The sequence below is a fragment of the Triturus cristatus genome, chromosome 10 (genome assembly GCF_964204655.1).
Source record: "Triturus cristatus chromosome 10, aTriCri1.1, whole genome shotgun sequence".
Classification (NCBI taxonomy): domain Eukaryota; kingdom Metazoa; phylum Chordata; class Amphibia; order Caudata; family Salamandridae; genus Triturus; species Triturus cristatus.
The window spans coordinates 68,380,146-68,402,142 of NC_140593.1; the positions used below are offsets into that span (position 1 = coordinate 68,380,146).

The window sequence follows — 21,997 nt, forward strand, 5'->3', positions numbered from 1 at the left end:
TCCCTGCTCCCGTTCCCGGCAAAAGTCATTGAGAAGACCGCCAACAGACAACTGACCCACTTCCTGGAGGAGAACAACGTCCTGGACTCCTCCAAATCCGGCTTCTGCAGCAATCACAGCACCGAAACCGCCCTCATCGCCGCCACTGACGACATCAGGACCCTACTGGACAACGGCAAAACCGTGGCTCTCATCCTCCTGGACCTCTTGGACGCCTTCAACACCGTCAGCCACCACACCCTGCACACACGCCTCCACGACACAGGAATCCGAGACAAAACCCTGGACTGGATCACCTTCTTCCTCACCGGCAGAACCCAGAGAGTCCGCCTTCCCCTTTCTGATCCGAAGCCACCACGATCACCTGTGGCGTACCCCAAGGATCATCCCTCAGCCCGACCTTTTCAACATCTACATAGCACCGCTCGCCAACATCGTCAGAGCATACCACCTCAACATCATCTCATACGCCGGCGACACCCAGCTGATCTTCTCCCTCACCAAGGACCCGGCCACTGCCAAATCCAACCTCCACGAGGGAATAAAGGCCGTCGCAGACTGGATGAAGACTAGCCGGCTGAAACTGAACTCGGACAAAACGGAGGTCCTCATCCTCAGCTCCACCCCCTCCGCAAGGGACGACTCCTGGTGGCCGGTCGCGCTGGGAGATGCCCTGACACCCACCAACCACGCACGCAACCTGGTGTTCAATCTAGACTCAACGCTCTCTGACCCAGCAAGTTAGCGCTGTTTCCTCCTTCTGCTTCAACACCCTCCGCATGCTCTGCAAGATCTACAGATGGATCCCCACCGAAACCAGGACCGTCACCCAAGCACTCAGCAGCAGGCTGGACTACGGCAATGCCATCTATGCAGGAACCACGGCTACGCTCCAGAAGAGACTCCCAATGCATACAAAACGCCTCCGCACGCCTCATCCTCGGACTCCCTCGCCAAAGCCACATCACCACCCACCTGAGAGACCTGCACTGGCTCCCAGTCAACAAGAGGATCAACTTCAAGCTCCTCACCCACAAAGCACTCCACCACGCCAGACCAGCATACCTCAACGAACGACTGTCCTTCTACGCCCCGAACCACCAGCTTCGCTCTGTCGAATTCGCCCTCGCCACCGTCCCACGCATCCACCGAACGACCACCGGCAGCAGATCATTCTCCCACCTCGCCGCCAAGACATGGAACACCCTCCCCGTCCTCCTCCGTCAGACCCAGGACCTGCTCACCTTCAGGAGACTTCTCAAGACCTGGCTGTTCGACCAGTAGCTGCCTCCCCCACCCCCTTAGCGCCTTGAGACCCTCCCGGGTGAGTAGCGCGATTTACAAATGATTGATTGATTGATTGTGTCATGGATGGCTTTATGTGTTGTGCATTCAAAAGAACCAAAAAATGGCCTCAATCTCTGAGGGGCAAAACATGTAATCGCAGATTCTAAAATAAAAAGACAAGAATTACAACCAAAAATGGGTGATTTAAAAGAAGTGTAGGTGTGCGTCATGTCCCTCACTAATGTCCCTCATAATACTTGATCACCAGAAGGAACAGATGTCTATTCGAACAAGAGATCTCACGAATATGTCAATTGGGGTATATTAGGGGAACAATGTAAACGTGATATTTGACAGACGCCTCCCTCATATCATATTATAATTTTTTTTAAAGAATTTGACTACAGGGAAGTGTCTCATGCCTCCTAGCGTATACGTTTGGAACGAAAACCCAAACAGGGTAAATTGGGCCACCAAATACTACACTTTTTTGACTAATTCATTATGCTGTACATGTGGGCTCACATGACTTCTTGTGTGAACACCTGTATGGTTGGGGGATGAATTTGATATAACTGTGCGCTGCACTTACGAGTTAATAGACTCCAAACAGGTTCACATTAGTTTACATGTGTGAGTTTGGAGTGATCACCAACAGGTGTGCGTCAATGTCATTGTGATGTCAAACCAGTGAATTTGTGTACATTTTACTTCACAGGTTCTATAAAACAACCAACAGGTAGAATTGCCTCACACACTACGCTACTGGAATTATGCAGCAGGCAAGAGCCAAATTATGCAGTAGGGTTGAGTAAATTATGCAGCAAGAAAAGGCAAATTATGCTGAATGTGTCACATTTTGTAATAGTACTACTTCCTTATTTTACCATTTTTAAACTTGGGCATTGTTTACACCTCAATAGTACCTGTTTAATATTCAAATATAGTAACCAGGAACAGAAAGGTGACCAGCCCAGCTTTGTAAAGAGCCTTCCACTGCGCAGCGACACATGCTGTTGCATTATTAGTAACTTTTGAACTGTTTGAGCTAGAACCAAAGGTTTCTTTTGTTAAAATTGGCAGATTATGCAGCAGATGATGGATTAAGTGGCAATTACGACACAACTATAATTAGGCGAAAATCTCTATTCAGGGCGTTTATAGGCCTTGAAAGAAGTAAAGAGAGGCGGAGGGGCTGTTTTGAATCGCCTGAAACATGTTGGCTATTAATGGATGCAGAAACCATTGTTTCGAGGCTCATCGTTCGTTCCGATTCTTAAACCACGACATTGGTACCCACTAAACACAAGGAGATGTGTTTGGTGTATACCCGTAGTAATTTTTAGAAAAACTGTGTCCTGGCACCTGTCCAGAAAAATACTTTATAACGAGCTCCCAGACAATGGTTGAGCCCATTCGGGTGGTATGTACCTACCCGATTGAGGGGAAGACACTTCTGATGAAGCTTGCCCCTGCTAATCATAGGTGAGGTGTCTTCTCTTCATATATAAATACTCTTGTGAAGTATGAGGCAAAACCATGAGAAAGGATTCCCCCAGTGATAGGCCTCATACGCTTTGTGTGCTTTTAGGGGTTCAAGTTCCCCCTGGTCCGCTTGGGCAGAAGTTCTAGATCTGCCAAATTCACTCCCGGTACTCCCAAATTACAATAAGCGAGCTGTTGCTTTTTTCTGGGGTACTGGAAGGTTCCTCACTAGCCTCATGATGCTGATCACTGCACGCGCTGGTATAGGTGGGTACTGGGAGCACGCCTTCTCGGAAAGCAGCTCATACCTCTGACGTACAACACTATGTTGGATATGGCACACTCCGGTGCATTCAGTAGTTCTGGGACCTCTTCAGGAGGACCTTGAGTCCGGCTGTGACCGCACATGTTGTTGAGCCCGTCACATGTAGGAAACTTGATGAACGGCTCCACAGGTTGTAGAAACTTATGATACAGTTTATAGACTCCATGAGGTTCCATTATACTTCTCACTCGGCACACCAGGACGTCCTGTGCGCAAGATCTTCCACTTTCTTTTCTTTCTGACCACAGCCCGCTGGGGTATTGCTTGGTACTTGGCAGGAGTTCCAGGCCCCTTCCTCTCTTGCCACATTACAGTTTTGTATGTATTGATATATATGTGTGTGTATATATGTATATATATATATATATATATATATATATATCTATATATATATATATATATATATATATCTCAAACTTTCTGTTTTAAAATCTAGGAGCTCTTAAGCGAGCGAGAAAACGGCTGGGCTGTACTTATGCAGTAATCTCTTTCCAACTATTTTTTAGCTCCTTTAAAAATATAAATGACTTGAAACCCATACCTCCCCTTACATTTTTAACCTGCTCGTATCATACCTGCATCAACATCTCAACTTCAGTCTGCTCCTCAATAAAGGCATTAAGTTCAACAGCCCCTTTTCCAACAAAATGGCGTTCAAGAGTGCCTCACTTTTATTGAATACAAAAGGTTAGCGCTGTAGTGGTTCATTCTGTTGTGACGCTGTAGTTTATTGCTAGAGAGTTGACTGGCAGCATGCCGCTTGTGTTGCAGTATGTTTCACACTGCGCATCAGAATGTTTGATTGAAAAGGATGATCAAGATATTTGAGAAATCATTAAAAATGTGTCCATTTAATTTTATAGAGCACTAACCATAATTCTAATACAAAAAGGACCCACTCATTGTGTTCATTTAATGCAGTACACTCCGTGGGAAATTCCTTTCAGGTTTACAGCTTTGATTCCATCAACTTGGTATTCGGGTGTGCCACGCTTGTGTCATAATTGCAGAATGTTAGTGCTGTAGTTGCTCATTAAAACACTGTGGTAAAGCTGTATTTGATCACCAAGGCCGTATTACACACTGTGCCTTTGGGGCGTGACTGCAGCGTGCACCCTGTTTGTGTGCCCCAGGGGCACAATGGTATTACAAAGGGGGCTGCAGACTCTTGTGCGCCCCCTTCTGCCCTGCTGAAAGTGCTGGTGCACATGTTGCGCTAGCACAAGAGAATGATCCTTCATTTGCATGAGGGCGTGGCCCCATGAAAAGGAGGGAATCACTTTGCCTCTGCGCCCGTGTCAATAGTATAGCACAAATGGTCCAAATATGCCTTTAGGAGGTGCACTGAAGTGTGCCACAAAATGCTGGCATACTTTCTGTATCCCTCATAAAGGCAGCCCTTGTGAAGGGAGAAAGGGGCCCATGCCCCCACACATTGCCTGCAGATGGGTATAGCCACTCACTGAACCCGTTGCATGGAGCTCTCCTCTTGAAAGTGCAGACAGGGTTCCACCTGCACCGTGAAACATGGAGCAGCTTTACAACATCTGCTTCATATTTCACTTGCATGCGCTGCCCTGGGGGCAGCAAGAGTTCACAGCTGCCCTGGGAGCACCGCGTTCTTTCTAATACTGCGCACTATCCCCGTTTGCACCCGGCACACCTTTTGAAAGGTACTCCGTGGCGCAAACAAGGAAAGTGTGCCGTATTCATAATATGGCCCCAGGGAGTTAACTGGCAGGCCGCTGCTGGTGTCGAAAGTACATGTTTCTGTCTGCATTTCAGAATGTTTCATTTGAAATGGATTGGGGAAATATTTGAGAACTCCTAGAAAATGTGTCCTCCTTTTAGCTTTCTAGAGCACCAACCATAATTTTTATAACAAATGACCCCCCCCTCCCCTCATTTTGATCATTACCAAAGGTAGTGCTTCGGGGTTTTACAGCTTTGATTCCATCATGGTGGCTTCAGGTATGGCAAAGTTTTGTCATAAATACAAACATTCATTAGAACACTTTAGGAGTCTTCAGTAGAACACTGGGGAGTCGGCTAAGAGCTGCTGCTGGTCTCGGAAGTAGATGCTTCACTTAGAAAATCAGGCTTGGTTCTCACGTGGTTGAGGAAGATATTGTGAACTTAAATGTGCTCTCACTTTAGCTTATGAAGAAACTTCCGTAACCTCTATGAGAAAATCATGAAAAAAAACTGTTTTATCTCAAAGACTCGTTTGTCAACTCCCAGCCAAGGGTCGGTATTCTTTACAGGTTGAAATTACATCTCAATTCACCAGAATTCCTAAAATCATTAGAGCTCCATCTGTAAATGATGTATATTGTGACTGAAATCTGTTATCGCCCTTTATATGTGCTTCTCTGTGACCCTCAGAACCTGGTATTCACTACAAGGCATTTCAGTGGGGACCATGTACCCGTCTCCTACAATCGCTGCCACAGCATATTGGGCAGCCAATAAAGGAGGGGGTGGGACGAGAAGGGGGACCCCCCCCCACACGTCCATGAGTCCTGTAATAGCTTAAACAACTTATTGTTGAGGTGTGACCAGCTAATCAGTCTTGACTAGTCCCCTTCAAATCCAAGCATATCTGAACATGAACAGCCCAGATGTACTGGACTTTTTAAACTTTTCATGCTGAAATCCACTCACTTTTTAAATGCTAATTTCCCAAACACGGATGAATGGATTACCATCAAATCACACACAAAAAACGCTTTCGGAGTAATTTTCTAGCTTTTCGCTAAATTTGCTGTAATTCCATTCAGTAATTTTTTTTCTGTATTGGAGAGCAAAGTTTCCTTTAGTAATTGACATAGGAAGCCACCCTTTTGGGGGACCCCTTCCCTTCTTTTACTTGGCCTCTGTTTGAAGGATCAGCGCAAAACTTTCCAGGAAGGAGCGAAGTTTTGAAAAGTTTTGTGCGTATTCACCAGATTGTGCCGAAGTTAATAGTGAAACAAAAGCCTCTCTTCCTATGGAAACTCTTACCTAACTATAACTGCACAGTGGTGAAAATCACTCAATAATATAGAATATTGTCAATATGCATATCACGCTATAGTGCAATAGAGGTTGAAAGCTTGTTGCACTATACGATCAACAGAGGTACTCACGGAAGCGTATACTGGGTGCACACTTACGCTTTGAAAGAGCGAATTATGCAAAAGGCGCACACAATTGATAAATTGATGAAACAGTGGCCCCGAGAACAAGTCGTCCGTCACATTGCTTGAAATGTCAATCACAGAGCTGAGGGGGTGTGGCTCAACCTAGATTTTGCATATACGCTCTTGCTACTCTAAAGCTTGGTGTTCGTTTTTCTAAAGGATAAGTAAAGATTTCAGCGTGGGTCGATCGTAAGGAGTCAACATTGCAACTTACAATAAATATTTTGAGTGTTATGGAGATACTTCATCATTTGTAACTCCCTAATAAAGGGACTAGCGCTCACTTGAGAGTACAAGTGTCTTCAAAGTTCTCTACTTTGGAAACCATTGTGTAGGTGTATGTATACATGTGAACGCTCAAAATGAAGTCACTCACTGAGAACCTCCAGGGGCTGAAGTGGGCTGGTCCATTGAGTTATACTTTGTTTTATTGTGGGAGGAGCATTAATTGAGTGACATTTTAACAAACCGATGATAAGAGTGTTGATTGAGAGGATTGATAAATGTATGTATTTTTGTATTCTATTATTGGGAGGCTGGCACTACACTTAATGCTGTATTTAAGCCAGACCTACACATGCTGGGAATGCTGAAAAAAAATTGAGATGTATGTAGTGTGAGCGGGTATTCAATTTTTGAAAGGATCATATTGCTGAGGCTTAAGTGCTGAGGCGAGCAATCTGAATTTTGGGAGAGGTGTTGCTACAACTCCGAAGAGTGAAGAGGGTAAGGTAACTTATGCATCTTGGCTGCTGAGGGCTGCACCATTCCACCACTCAGAAAGACACTTCGGCATATTGGTGGGGATTGAGTTATTTCAAAAAATGTGTGTGTGGACACTAAATTTACAACCCGCACTGATCACCCTCCTGCGGACGTATTTACGACCAGAGGTGCTCTTCGAGCCACAGCTAGACTTTCAAGATGGTTTCTGAAATTGCAAGAATATAACTTCTGAATGGTGTACTTTCCTGGCAAAAATAATGTTTTGCAGACGGTTTATCGTGGTTACCAGTACACACCTTCCATGCAGGAAAGTCTGAAAGAGATTAGTTTGTGGTTGTAAGTATGCAGGAAGTAACGTATGGATGTATCTCATGTGAGGAATGGGTGGCAGTTAAAGAGACTCGTGTCTTACAAAATGTTTGGTGGATACCTGACTGAGGGCTGGCCTACAAAAAATATCTGAATGCTGAATTCTGGCATATTAGTGTGGAGATATCTTGTGTTGATGGAGTTGCCTTCAGGAAGGAGTTGCTGGTGGTGCCGGAGGTTCTTAGTTCGAAAATTCTGACGTTGGCACATGAAGGTCACATTGATATGAATGTCACTAAGCTCCACATCTGTGGTATGCACTGGCTGGGTTTGGACTATGGTGGTGTAGTGGAAGATTAAGGACCGTGCCCTAAGTACATGGAGGAACAAGCCTCAAAGACCAGCAGAGTGGCCTGCTCTTGTGATGGACAAGATGGATGGTCCGTGGAAGAAGCTATCCCTAGATACTTCCAGTCCACGCAGTGCTTTAGGTAGCACTCCCAATATGTTGTTGTGGCTGTTGATTATTTCTCACGCTGGCCAGAAGTGAAAGTTATCAATTCTCGCATCACACAAGAAGTCCTTGTTTCCGTAGATTAGTTGGGTGTAAGAGGGAAGGACTGCTAGAATTTGTGGTGACAGATAATGGTATACAGCTAGTGTCTCACATGATGAAGGCATATTTACTGAAGGAGGGGATTAAACATGCTAGATACGTTGTGTACTATCCCCTAGGGAATGGACTTGTGGAAGGGTGCAATAGGACTCTCAAGAAAGGATTGTAATTCTCTCTGAGCAGGAAGCGTGATTTGGAGGATGACTGTTGACGCATTGGTGTGAGCGCATCACACCACTCCCAATAGCACTATTGGGAAGAGTCCATTTGAACTGCTGAGGGGTTGCAAGTCCAGGATCATGTTAAGTTTGGACCTGGAGAGGAAGCGTGAGGTGATTGGTGAGAATGTGTATGATTCAGAACTACAAGTTCCTTCAAGTTCTGTGTGTGGGGCTGGGTTTGGGTTGAGGATGGGTGTTTGTCGATAAAGGGATCGTCGTGCTTTTCATCAATGCTCCAACTGAGGATAGTTGACCCTCACACTTTGCTGGAATGTGTGGAATAAAAAGAATCTTGTGAAGTTGCCTGGGTGTATGCTGGAGAAAGGTGTGTTACAAAGGACTTCCTGTGACAAGCTTGGGACAGGAGAGTGTGCTGGGAAAATGTACGACCACAAGAGTGCGTAGAACTCCAAGGTGCATAGTGGTCTTTCAAGGTGATGAGTATTCCATTGGTTCTTGGGGTTGCATTATGCCTATTGATATGTATCTAGCATGAATTTGTAGATAATGTGCATAGTAGAGTGAGCTCTTATGACCTCGTCAAACGGCAACATGTATATTCATAGGATAGTAACCTTACCCTTGGAAGTTGAACCATCTTGTTTGTAAGTTTGTTCACTTTGAGGAGGGAGACGTGTGATATCCTGAGTTGGAGAACATTGTTCCCTTAAGGTTCCATCTTGGAGTGGACTTGGCTTTATGGGGGTCCATGGTGGCATTTGGCTGTCAGGTTTCCTTAGTGTAGTATGAAGCTTCTCTAAACCCAACTTCCTCAGGTTTAACTACTTTCTCATGTTCTTCATCCTGATTTCAAGCGCCTTCATGGGAACGCACATGCTCTGTGTGTGATTCCACCCCTGTGACTTGCCTGGTTGCAGTGGCAGTCCAGCTCTCTTTTGCAACCGGTGCTCATCACGGAGTACCCAAGTCACCGGGACATTCAGAAGGCACACCTTGATGATGCGATACAAGGGTTGGCAGCATGGCAGTTGCCTAGGAAAGCCTGTAGGTTTATTCTGTTCAATTCACTGTCACTGCAGGAGCTGAGGGCAACCATTGGGAACGGCTTCACTTGAAGGTCACGTTTGATGGCCATGACAACCAATTTATAGAGGAATCTTTCCCACACTTTTACGGTACAGGGACTGGAAAGGAGTGTGCCTGAATCGCATATATTTTGTTCCTGAGTTGGGCGTTGGCAAGCGTTCCATGATCTTGCCAGTCCTGTCTGGTAAATCTTCATTAGAAGATGTATTAATGAACGCTACCTCCAGGCGGTCTCCCAGACCCAGGTCCATGCCACAAGGAAGCCACTGTAGCTTTGAAGATTGGAAGATTCCCAGATCCGGTTTAAGGTCCCCACCAGACTCACTGTGGCTGTAGGTGGGCACGAAGGAGAGGCAGTTAGGCCAGGTAGAGACGCATCCCATGGGTCTCAGCATTGAGAAACGCAGGAGGCGCGGTGCCAATATATATTGATAGTCAGACGGAATGGACCAGTTTTCAGGCTTCCCTGGAGGAGTAGACATTAAGCATCACTTCCTCTGAGTGACAGAGCTCACAAGAGTCAATCATAGGCCAATAGTCCTTGCCTGTGAATCAATCATACAGACCTAGATGACCGCCATGTATGTGCAAGCAATTGTGGCAGTCTTGGAATAATTTTCATAAAGCTTAAGAAAAAAACATTCCAAGATGGCCACTGTGCGTGATCACGGCAGCCATCTTGAAAGAGTGAAAAAAAATGATAAGTAAGCTGAAGTAAAAGCATTTGAAGATGGAAAAAAAACTATTCCAAGATAGTTGCCCGTGATTGCGCACAGTGGACAGTTTGGATTTTTTTTGATAAAGCATAGGAAGAAGAATTTCAAGATGGCAAACATGCCTGCACATGTGCACCCACACTGGCTGCTATCTTGGAAAACATTTTATAAAAAATGAGAGATGGACGCCTGATACTGCATTGGTGATGGGCAATGCAGATTATGGTAGTGAAAGAGCCTACACCATAGATGCAAGCAGTCAGCCATCAAGTCCCGCTCAAGCTAATGTTTTCAAAATAACCCATGTATATGCACACACGAGCTCCAGTTTGTGTAAACCACTCTTTTGACTGCTAATTGTGTAAATGCTAAATTCCCTACCAGATCATTGAGTGCCTGGAGTCTACACAGTTGAACGTTTACATGTATAATTTGTTGAATTGTATCTAAATTGTAAGTGCACATATGGAGTATGTTACTTGACTTTTGTTTGGGTGAGTGAGACCCAAAGTATAAATATGCAGGTGAAAATGACATAATATTGGTAACCCCATGAGCTAACTCCTAGTGTATTTTCTCTCTTTGGCAGAATGCTGTAGTTTCTTTCAAAGAGTTATGCGGGCTCTCTACTGTGGCAAATTTCATGCAGTGCGTATTGGCCCTTTCGACACGCTTGGTTGGGCCGGACAATACTCCGCTGGTCGTCATGAATCTCAGCGACCAGTACCCCACCATGGAGCTCCAGGGAGCAGTGCCCGAGGTGCTGCGGAAGATAGTCACTGCGTACGATATGGTGAGTATTGCCCCTAGCCCTACACTTGGGCGTTCTACCACAGTGAGCGTCCTTCAATCACAAGATTTTTCTGTCGAGAGGGGTCATCTTGGTCCTTCGTTGCTTTTCATGCCTGGTTTTGCTTGCTTGAAAAGACACAACACATCTGAGACTTTCCACATTTCGAGGAGGGTTCGAGTGCAAGCATATTGTGTCTGGACTTGCAAGCATGAAATGTGTGAAAATGTCGCCGAGTTTAAAGGTGGCTATAAGGTTCACAGTCCCGGGTCACTTTTACAAGGTGTCCATTATGTTCCGGTGTTAAGAGCTTACCATACATTTGTTTTATTGGAGATAATTGTAAAGCACGGACATATCCCAAAAGGCAGCCAAGCACTGTACATAACGGGAGACGTAGCCATAACAGGTGGGAATGTGGAGAAGTCCAGGTATGTGTATAATAGGAGCCAAGGACAAACATGGAAAGTAGCAGAAACGCAGCATAAGGCTGGTGTTGAGGTGGGGAGAGATACAGCTTAGAATGGTAGAAGGATTAGGAAGCAGTATGTGTAGAGACTTCTCCAGAATTGCACCAGTGAGGGTGCAAGAGGCCCTTTTAGAACCTTGGGCCGTATGCAGAGAGAAGCCCTTTGGCCTCTGTCCGCTTCCTTTGAGCGCCTTTTGTTCTTCTTGCCTCGCCTGGAATGTCCACCACTAGACAAAGTCATGTTTACAGATGTGGGCGCCATACCGGTCCCATACAGGTCCCGCGACGGAACTCATAGTGCATCCTGGCACGAAGTAGAGTCCATGCAGTCCTTCCATGGTAGGAATGACGTGCTAAGACGATCTATTGGTGATCAGTCGAACCACTATGAGAAGAAGGGCTTGGACTGGTGTCGTTCAGGAATCCTGGAGACCCGCGAGCAGAGTTAGTCTCCATCCCTGTGTAGCGAGATGAGGGCCTTAGCTGTGGACTCGAAGTTTATAGGAATAGGGCTTGGCGTCATAGGGAAAATCAGTATTATTAAAATAAAAACTTGTGTCATAAGAGAACTATTTCAAAACTGTCTTTTGACCTTATTTGATATTGTATCCTATTATGTCATACCGTGCTCTTAGAATTCTATGCGCAGCGTTGCTTACGTGGTAGATGTTTACTGTACTGCAACCCTCATCCGCTCTCTCGTTGTGCAGCGCTCTGATACCGTGATGGTCATGTTCAAGTGCTAGAAAACACAGTAAATAAAAATAAAATAAATATAATAATCAGCAGATTGAGTTCTAAAAGGTCTTCGGTCTTGGCGGTTTTATTTATTTGTGGGCATGCTATTGTTCCATAAGCAACAAGCATTGGCATAGCCAATAGGTCTCGCCTTTGGGACCTTATAAGTGTTTATTTAGCCATGCAACAGTTGCATAGCTAAATACTTATAAGGTCCCAAAGGCGAGACCTATTGGCTATGCAAAGCGGCTGTGCGGCCGCGAAAGTGAAAGTGATCGCGATCACGATCAAACATCAAAGCGGCCGCGAAAGTGAAAGTAATCGCGGTAAAGCGCGGCGCGCGCACCCGCGCACATGCACTGTAGCTCTAGGCTGGCCTGGTAGCACTTTTTGGAGCCCTCTCAATAAGTCTCGCCAGACCAGCGCATGCGCTGGGTCAGGCGAGACCTAAAAAGTACTAATGTGTCCTCTTTAGGATCTGCACTTCACTCCATCTTACCACAGACAATCTAGCCAATCCTCAAATTATCGCTCACAAATCACTTCTAGCAGGTGGGTTAGGCATCAAGACTACAACACCCAGAATGCAGTCTGTCAACACACACAAGCTCAGGACTGGAAATCGTGTCAATAATGACGGAGTACGAGAATCACCCTGTTCCTCAGAAATTCTGCATCGTCTTTGTATTTCTGAGGAAATGCCGCCATACTAGGTTTTGTGAATCCCTAGAGATGTGAATGTCCACTATTATATCATTCAAATCTGTATTTAGGCATTTTGGCGATATTGGCTGAATGCTTGTTGTCCTGCGCTTAATTTGACAGCCTAGTGCAGTGATACTCAAAGTACGGCCCGGGGGCCGCATGTGGCCCTCCTGACCTTTACATGAGCTGCAGCGGCACTGGGTTGCTGTTTACTCGAATCAGCACTAATATTTACAAAAATGTAATTTACAGCAAACACTTGTTCAAAGGTTAATTGCAGTTAAACAAAAGGAAGTAACTAGGCCCTTAACTTTAGGAACACCTTCATTTTTAAGGACAGCACACATGTAAAAATAGGATAGTCTTTTCAAAATACAAACAGTGTATTTCATTGACCCTTAGAACCATTTCACCTTAGTAAATCAAATTATAGTAGGACATTCAGAATTATTTATTTTTCAGTGATGCTTTTCAATCATGGATTTAGAAACGTTCATGCTTCCCCCCCACCCTGACAACAAAGCTGTTAATGGTTACATCCAAGCACAGGAGTTGGTTGTGTACACCCCGCATCCAGAAGTCCCGTATTTGGAGGTCCTCCTATATGTGATAAAGCAGAAAAAAATGGAGGGAAATTGAAATTAAGCAATTGCCCAGGGTCACACAAGTTGGTCAAGTGGAGAAGCCGGGATTCATGCCAGGTTTTCTGGTTTCACATTGCGCAATTGAGTTCAGCCAGTAGATATACATGCTACGCTTCCCCTACACCCACTTTACACCCGCTTCCCCCGCTTGCTTCAGTGCGGCCCTTGGTCACACCAAAGGCCAAATTTTGCAGCCCCCGGAAAATGCCTGTGAGTACCCATGCCCTAGTGCATTCTGGGATTTGTGGTTTTGCTTCAACCAATTGAGCACTAGTGTGACTGATAAGTGAAAGCCCAGGCCTGAAAAGGTGACTTTGTGGAAACCTTGGCACACTTACGAATATGAATGCACTCTGCAGAAAAGGTCATGGGTGAAGTTACCCCGTTAATCACAAACAGGCATTTGTTTTAATTACCTGCTGCCCACATTAAACTGGGTCGTCTAATTAGATTGAACGCAGGCTGCATGCAGCGGGGGTTCTTTCCTAGCGATGTGAGTTTTGCTGGAAATCCATTCTTTCAAAGAGACGATTCATGATTGAGATATGTATTAGAGGCTTCGTGAATTAAATGTAATATACTCAGGATACATTTAAAGAGACATGGCTTATGAAACGAAATAAGTACATTAAATATCGGCGTCTTCCTTCTCTCATAAAGCTACAAACTACAAAATGAAAATGCCTTCCAGCCTCAGAAACCTTTCTCTATGGTCCATTTTGCGTTAGGAGTCTGAGCTCCCTAGAGTAAGGCCCGAGGGCGTTCCTGTGGGGCCTGTCAGTGTGTCGGTCTGGTCCAGCCCTCGGGTGATGACGTCACTGCTCTTCAGCTTGGGTGACTGAGGGGAGGCTCAGGATGGGGGGGGAGAGGGGGCGGGCGTTTGTTCTAGGGCAGTGGTGTTAGAAGCCCACCAGGACGCCAAGAGCGCGTGAGACCACTGGGGGTGCCCAGTGACGTGCGTGGTAAGTTTTAAGTTAAGGACTAGACTGGGTGTGCCCCAGGGGACCTGTCGGACAGGGGCGAATGTGTGAATGAATGAAAGGTCGGGCGCTGTGTGTGGAATGAAAGGCGCATTCCTGGTGTACTGTGAAGAAGCACTGGTGTTCTAAAGGAAGGGAATTAGAAAGTTCTAAATGAAGCTGTAAAGGGCCAAGAATGACTCGCTGTGCTCCCATTGGCCGCCCGGTAGGGCTGCTGTTCATGGATTGGATGTTGTCATTTCATAGCGTTCTTTTTGCAGCTTCGGGGCTCTTTCGTGTGCTCACTGTGGTCTGGGGGTGGTGGAGAGGGGTCGAGCACAGGAATTGATTCAAGCAGGGGAGGAAGAGGAGGAGGGTCCACGCATGCCTGGGGGTTCAGGAAGTCCGTTTCTGGTGACAGGCCCGAGAGGGTGCAGGGGTCACCGGCCATAGCTCGACCTCCAAGTATTGACCTGTTTCAGTTGTCGCGCGTCTCATCCTTTACAAAAGAAGTGATGTACTGTGTGCATTTGTGATCATGTTGTGCATACGAGTGGGTGTGTAGCATTAGTGTGGGGGAGGGGCAGCATCTCGAATACAAAGACCGTGGCCGGTGCTCCTAGGCAGGGCTGGTGGCGCCCTGTGCAACAATGTTTGTTGCCCCCCGCCACCTCTGCCACGGATTTCCTCACTAGCACCCTTTAACAGTGCCTCTCGAGTCTCCATAACCACTGTGTCGCAGATTAGTTTTATAGCACCACTCATACCAGTGTAAGGTGTCAGAGCACTTTATACCACACACACATTGCACAGAGACACTCGTGTGTGTAAATCAGTGTATAGGAAATGTTACATCAGACAGTACTGCAAGGTGTAGGATTGGCATGTCATCGATACTGGTGGCAATATAATTAAGTTCTTATTCAGGAAAGGCACAAATTCAGAATTTAAAACGCAACATCATTGTTAAGGGTTCTCTTTCATAATAAGAATTGTTTTCTACCCAAATTAACCCTTTTCACAGGATTAGGATAATGAAAGACTGGGCAAAAAAACCTATAGCTCTGACATATACCTTGCAGTTTTCAGCAGCTCTAGGGTGACAGTTAATAGCTCAATGTTCTATATTAGGATTTTGACTTATAAAGGACCAGTAACAAACAGAAGCAGTAACCCACTGACCTATTTACATTCTATGCACTTCCTTATCTGCATGATACACTTTCTTAGCAGCAGGCATTTTAACCCTCTGTGCTACCTTAGGATGAGTCAATACTTCCACTAGACAAACCTCCGGTCTTTTTCCAGGAAGACAATTAATCAGGGGCTTTTCTTGACATTTTAATTGATGCCTGAAAGTTGCCAGAGGCCAGAAATGTGGGAGCAAGTGCTTTCAAAATGATGAAACACATTTTCAAAAATGACGCCCCCACCCCAAGTCAACGCCCGGTGCGGTTGCACCGATCGCACCGCCCTAGAGCCGGCCCTGCTCCTTGGCAGGAAGTGGCCGCCTTAGAAGGCCGGGGCTGGAGGGCCTGCGGCGGAAGCTTCCAGATGCCCGCCCTTTTTGTGGAGGATGCGCGACCTCTGCAGCCGGATGGCACGAATGTCCGGGTGGTCTCGCCTTTATTTTTACATCCGTTTGGGGTCACAGTTGTGACCCGTCTGCTTCTGGATGTGGGAAGTGACGTGAGTCAGTCCGAAGCCCGCCTGTGCCCGCCCTTTCTGGCACCGAGGCACAGGAGGGCAGACCAGGGCGGGCACACTAACATGGTGTGACCCCCCCCCCACGCACACATCGCATTTAAGGCTGACAGCATTTATATTCACCCGCGTGGCACATTGCGTGTGCACCGAGCACTATTGCTCGTGAGGCCTGCAGCAGTATTCACTGTTTCTTCTGGGTGCACGGGGGTACATACGGGCACCTCCTGCTATAGAAAGCTCCTGGGTGCTGCGGCAGCCCGATGTATGGATTGTTTATGGAACTGTTCTCAGAAGGGATGATATCTGTTGTTTTCAACAAATGTATTACGAGAAATGTCTGTGGGAAAGAAGGCCCGCCCCTTGCCCTCTGGCTGCAGCCCCTTCCATCACGATCCCAGCGCACTCTGCCACTCCTGTGATTTTGGTGACATGACGTGGTGGGTGGAAGTTGGAGCTGGTGGGTGGACCGGGCTCATCCGGCAGGTGGTTGGACGTAGTCAGCGGGTGGACAGTCATGTAAACGTTGAGCACATTTTGAACTTTTGGGTTTCACGTAGGCCCGAAGGTCCCGCGCAAAGGATGCTTCCGAGCTCTTTTTTGAAAACCTGCAAGGATGGCTCTCCAGTGTCCATATAATGGGCCTCTCCAAAGTGCCCTCGCCATAAATGAGCCTGGACTAGCGCCCAGATATCCGTCTGGCGCCTCACGCCCAGTGCCCCATCTAGGGTGGTGTCCATGCTGGATTCAGCAGGAGTGCAGCTCACCCAGGTGTTGGTGCGAGTGGTATAGGATGGACTCTACCCCGCTGTATAGGGTGGACTCTACCCCGCTGTATAGGATGGACTCTACCCTGCTGTATAGGGTGGACTCTACCCCGCTGAACCAAATATCCTTTTAGACCTTTGTCTGTTCATATCATAATCATCTTTATTCGATTCAGAGTGATGAATGATAAGTGTGCCTAACAATATATTGATAAGACTTTAAAAAAGGGTATTTTAAAAGATAAGTGTACAAATAAAAGGCATGTGCCAGTTAGCATACAGCAGTTATGGCTTCCTTCTGAAAATAGCAGCCCTCAAGAGTCCAGCTAATAACACGCATGAGAACAAATTTGGGAGTGATTGTAAATACGCCAGCCTACATTCTCTAAAATTTAGTGATTTCGATAGAGGCGTGATAAAAAAATCCTCAAATCCTTATAAAATTTACAGAAAAACAGTACATGTAAAGTCGATTGTTCAGACATCTTGTCACAAGGGCAGTAGATTTGTTGTCGTGACCAGTTGTGTCTGTCAAAGAGCGGGTAGACCTAGGGAAGTGTGGCATGTAGGGCTCTTCCTCGTGGCTTGAAGGGCTCTGGCCTGTACCTCTTTACTCGACCCCAAATATACTGCTGTGTCCAGCCATCTTTAGTTTTGCGTCCTCCAGCGCCAGGCTCCAGTGTGGGCCCAGGTCTGATGAGACGCTTGGCTTCGGCCGTGCGGTGTCGCGGCGTGCAGCGAGTGCGATGTGGCCCCGTGTGAGAGTAATATTTTAACTACTTCGGGTGATAACTGGTCTATAGGTGAAGAGAACTGTGGTCTGCAAGATCTGTTTGTAAATTTGATGGGGATGGGCTGATTAGCTATTGTCGGCAGTTGGGGGGTCCTTTCGGGAGGGTGCAGTCATCGGTGGTGATCGTTGCCCGACGTCTATCATCAAACGAGGTGAGCACAGTCAAGTCCATTTTTTACGTTTTTTTTAAAGTTTTTTATTTTTAATTTGAAAAAAATATAACAAGGTAAACGCAAGCACCGGGACAGCACCCGCGCCCATCATAGTAAGAGTCTTGTTATTTTTCGGTCCTACATTTAAGGAGTTACAATATCCCTGCCATCTACGTCACTTTGTCGTCTTTAATAATGACCTATTGCATTGTAATTATGGGGCTGATTCATCTGAAAACCTTCAACATTCTTGAATCTGCGTTCTTGGAAGGGGCCGAAGGTGTAGTTTGAGAACAGACAAATGTGCTCCCTTTAGGGGGAAATTTGGATTCTTGTCCAAGAGTCTGGGACTGGAGGGGAGAGTCACACTGAAGTTAATCCCCACCTTAAACGATAGGATTCCTGAATAAACACTGGATTTGTGCGATAGCTACAACCCGTAGATTAAATTGTGTATTCGCCTTTGCTGTTGAGTTTGACTATAAGCAGTGATGTATGGACGGAACACATCCTCAGTGCGGAGCGCCACATGCAGCTCCTCAGGTTCTTTTACAGGGGCAGAGGACAGCGGCGATTTCCTGGAAAGGCCGGTGCATCTGAAAGGGTGTAGGGCTGGTGAAGTCAGTTGCATGTAGTTTGGAGCCCGAGATGTGATTGATCCTGTGTTCTGCCTTTTTTGCCACTCAGAGACACAAGCTTGCCGCAAATGCCTCCCCACAGGCTCAGTGCATCCTCAGACTAGCAGGTTCACCGAGCGGTTAAAGGTGCCTCTTCTGCATGGAATCGCTGAATGTCACACTGCGTGTAGTAGATGGATGCCATCGCTGTGCCAGGGTGCTTAGCGATCGATGCAAGTCGTGGCTCATTTCTTTATTTAAAACTTGCTAAAAGCTTTTCCTTGGCGCCAGCGCTGCACAGTTTATTCTTCTTAAAATAGCAGCCAAGCTGCACATGAACTCAATTATACGCGTAGGAGCTGACGAGGGTTTCTCTGAATGGATTGCGACAGTAATTGCAGCTCTCTGCCAAGCTGGGTTTGGCCTATGCATTCATTATTAAAAATACACCGTTTCTCCATTTTACTGGCCTAGAATCCACATTTATTCATATGTTTCAGGGTAAACAGGGCGCTCTGCAGGCCTCCTCCAAGTCCCCTCTCTTGACCACTGCCAGGGTCAATGTTTGCCTTTGGGCTTTGCTGCTAAACTAACATTTCTCAGAAAGACTTACACGGTGTGAAATGATTTTGTCAGTCTGGGAACTGGCTGACCCTCGGAAGGAGCCATCTCTGAACTCCTCTGTGGAAGGCGGGAAATTCTCCCCAGCCCACCGTAATGGCGGCGTCCCTGGCACGTGCCCCAGCAGCAGATGGGCCGCTTGACGCCTGCCACTCATACGGACAAAACATTTGAAAAGCATCGGCGAGGGTTTTAAGAACACAGAGGAGGGGGTTGTGCGAGATAGTGAATATTGTGTCCGATACTGGCTAATTCAGAAGGGCGAAAAGTCCGCTACCAGTGTTACACGGTTGATTGTATAGGGCCTTCTTGTCCTTTGCTGGGACACATGCACATTCATATTTTGCTTTTGACCTCTACGTCTTACATCTGTGGGTCAAATCATTGGCTCTGGTTCACTGAGTGACCATGTCAGTCCTTCCCACAGTTTCACACCCGCAAAGAAATACGCGCACATCAGTGCCAGGGGTAGTGGGGCCATGCTGTGCTTTGCCAGTAGTTTTAGCTTTCCATTTTTATCCTGCTCTAAGTTGGCAGGGTATGCCCAGACGTGAGTCCCTTGCTCCCTTTGTCACTGGATTCAAGCAAGCCTGGCTGAAGACGGCTGAAATGCCAGAAACCGGTCCTAGGAAGCTTGTTTCCGGTCCAGGGAAGACATGGCTTGGCAGTTCGGGCTGGACTGTTCCCATGAGGCACAGGGTCAGACTGATTTGCATATGGCCATGTCTGAACTGGGGTGGCAGAGTGGGCTAAAGAACGGTGATGGATCAAACCCAGATCTGTTGACTGGGTGTGAGTGTTTGATGGGTTCTGATGCTCCGTCCATCACCACCCCCTTTTGTACCACTTTGTTCGCCCTAAGTTGGCAGGGTGTGCCCAGACGTGGGTCCCTTGCTCACTTTGCCACTGAATTCAAACTAGCCTGGCTGATGAGGGCTGCTAGCCCGAAACCAGTCCCAGGATGCTTGTTTCCGGTCCAGGGAGGACCTGACCTGGCAGTTCGGGCTGGACTGTTCCCATGAGGCACAGGGTCAAGGCTGATTTGCATACAGATGTGTCTGAACTGGGGTGGCGAAGTGAGCTAAAAAATGATGATGGATTCAACCCAGATCTGTGACTGGGGGTGAGTGTTTGGAAAGTTTCAGCGCTCCGTCCATCATCCTCTTGTGTTTGCTTAATTTATTTAGCGTAACATCAGCAAAACCTTTTGCTGCTGAAGAAGGAACACATAGCCAGCAGCTAAAAGAATGAAGAAAGCTTTTTGAAATATATATTTAATTTTTTTCACAGAAAACAAATGATAAAAATGGTCATAGGTCAACCTGACTCGCGGCCCAATTCCCACCGGAGTTATCCCACGGTTGTATGACTGTGTTCACACACATGTCATGGACATTAGAAAATGTAACCAAGCATTGTTGACATTTGGTCCAAGTCAAGAAAGCAAGCCCACCAACAGTTTTAAGTAACTCCTTGACGTAGGCCAGCTTCGCTGTACACATAATACTTCTGGAAGCAGATCCCAGATGTTTGCAGCCTCCCCTGGTAACCTCGGTCTCTGTTCTTCCTTAAGCTTTTCAATGAAAGACAACAAGAATTGGCATCTTTGGAGGCCTTGGATTCTAAGAATAGTTCAGTATCCAGATCTATAATGCCAGTTCATGTACAGAATAGTTTGGTGGCAAGGGTGGTTGGCACGAGATCAGTTCATTTTTTTCTCTAAACAATGTTACATAAATTCTTAAAACAAGACTGATTCACAGGTGCAGCAAACCATCGCTGAGTACCTTTTCTATTAATTTATATCCCCTTTGCTCCTTCTTTCCATCCATTCTTATGTGGATGATACTTCCTATTCTGTACTTTTTCATCATGGATATTGAAAACCAATCTGCCCACCACCCCCTATGTGAAAGAAGTATCTTGACCTCTCGGGTAGTTTCATGTATAACAGGCATACTGGAGATTCTGCAGGGCATTGTGAATGCTTCAGGCCTGCTTGCCTTAATAGTGCCGCTGCTTGAATACTTTGTCCAAAAAAACAAAAAAAAAGATTGAAGATATCTCTATTTTGTTATTTAGAATGCGTTTATCTGCCGGACCTGCAGGTAATATCCGGATGGGTTCTCTGTGATGAAACTCTTTGGTATAGCAAACTGAAGTTACAGGTAAAAATAAAATCCCACAGTTGTTTTTATGATATGTGGACTTCTGTACCATTTTATCAACATAGTGGTTCCAGAACCCAATGCTGCTTGATGGCATGTAGTACACCAGTTGCAGAGAAATATCCAACCTGCAGGCCCCTAGAAATGGAAAAAAACCTTTCAAAGAGAATAAAGTGAGGATTGTTCGGTTCTGTAATAGTGCTGCCTGCTGTCTGTAAGGGTTGGGAGTCTTCGGGGAATTACAATATATGAAACTCGTATCACTAGAATCCAAGAAAAGGATTTATATTTGTTATTCTGGAAAAAAGATAAACCCCATTTGCTAAAACGTCTAGTCTGGGCAGAAAAGTGTATGTTTAGAAAATTGTTTGGCCATTTTTTAAACTTAAAAAATAACACACTAAGGGGTTTATTTGCCGCTTGGAAAAAATGCGTCTTCTGCATCCATTTACTTTGCATGATCTGTTTTGCTTTGAATGTCTTGGCCCCAATTCTAGCTTTGCAATAAACAGCAAGGTGATGCATGGAGGGCTTAAGTAATATCAGCCAATGGGGATCGCTGGGGTCCGCATCAAAGTCCATCGTTTATCACCCACCCTGCCCCTCTGGACAGCGGTCCGCCTGCCTTATTAAAATAAGTGTTACCCATGCCCCCCCTCACGGGAACAGTCCATCCTGGAACCCGTCTGCGTTTGCTTGAGTTTAGAATGGACCTTGCCTGGCTGTTGGGGCTGCAGTGTTCCTATTGGAGCAGGACTGAGGCTGATTTGCATATGGCTTGTTCCTGTCTGAGGTGGCATGGTGGGCAAAAAAAAAAGCAATGGACTGGATTGCGGCCCAGAGTAACTACCAGTGGCTAAGATTCATTCGAATATTCCACCCATCGCTTCTTTCCTATTTTTTGTACGCCATCCAAAGGACAATTTAGGGCGAAATAGCAGCATGAACACGGCTTT

At 46.2% G+C, this 21,997-nt stretch overlaps 1 protein-coding gene across 1 annotated transcript in view; it reads left to right on the plus strand.

Moving 5' to 3' along the window:
- The window catches only part of PLCL2 (phospholipase C like 2), a 464,688-nt gene that overhangs the window by 294,466 nt on the left and 148,225 nt on the right, over window positions 1-21,997 (plus strand). The window contains exon 3 of the mRNA XM_085630443.1: window positions 10,504-10,707. Coding sequence (XP_085486569.1) covers window positions 10,504-10,707 — 204 coding nt within the window. The remainder of the gene's footprint in view (window positions 1-10,503; window positions 10,708-21,997) is intronic.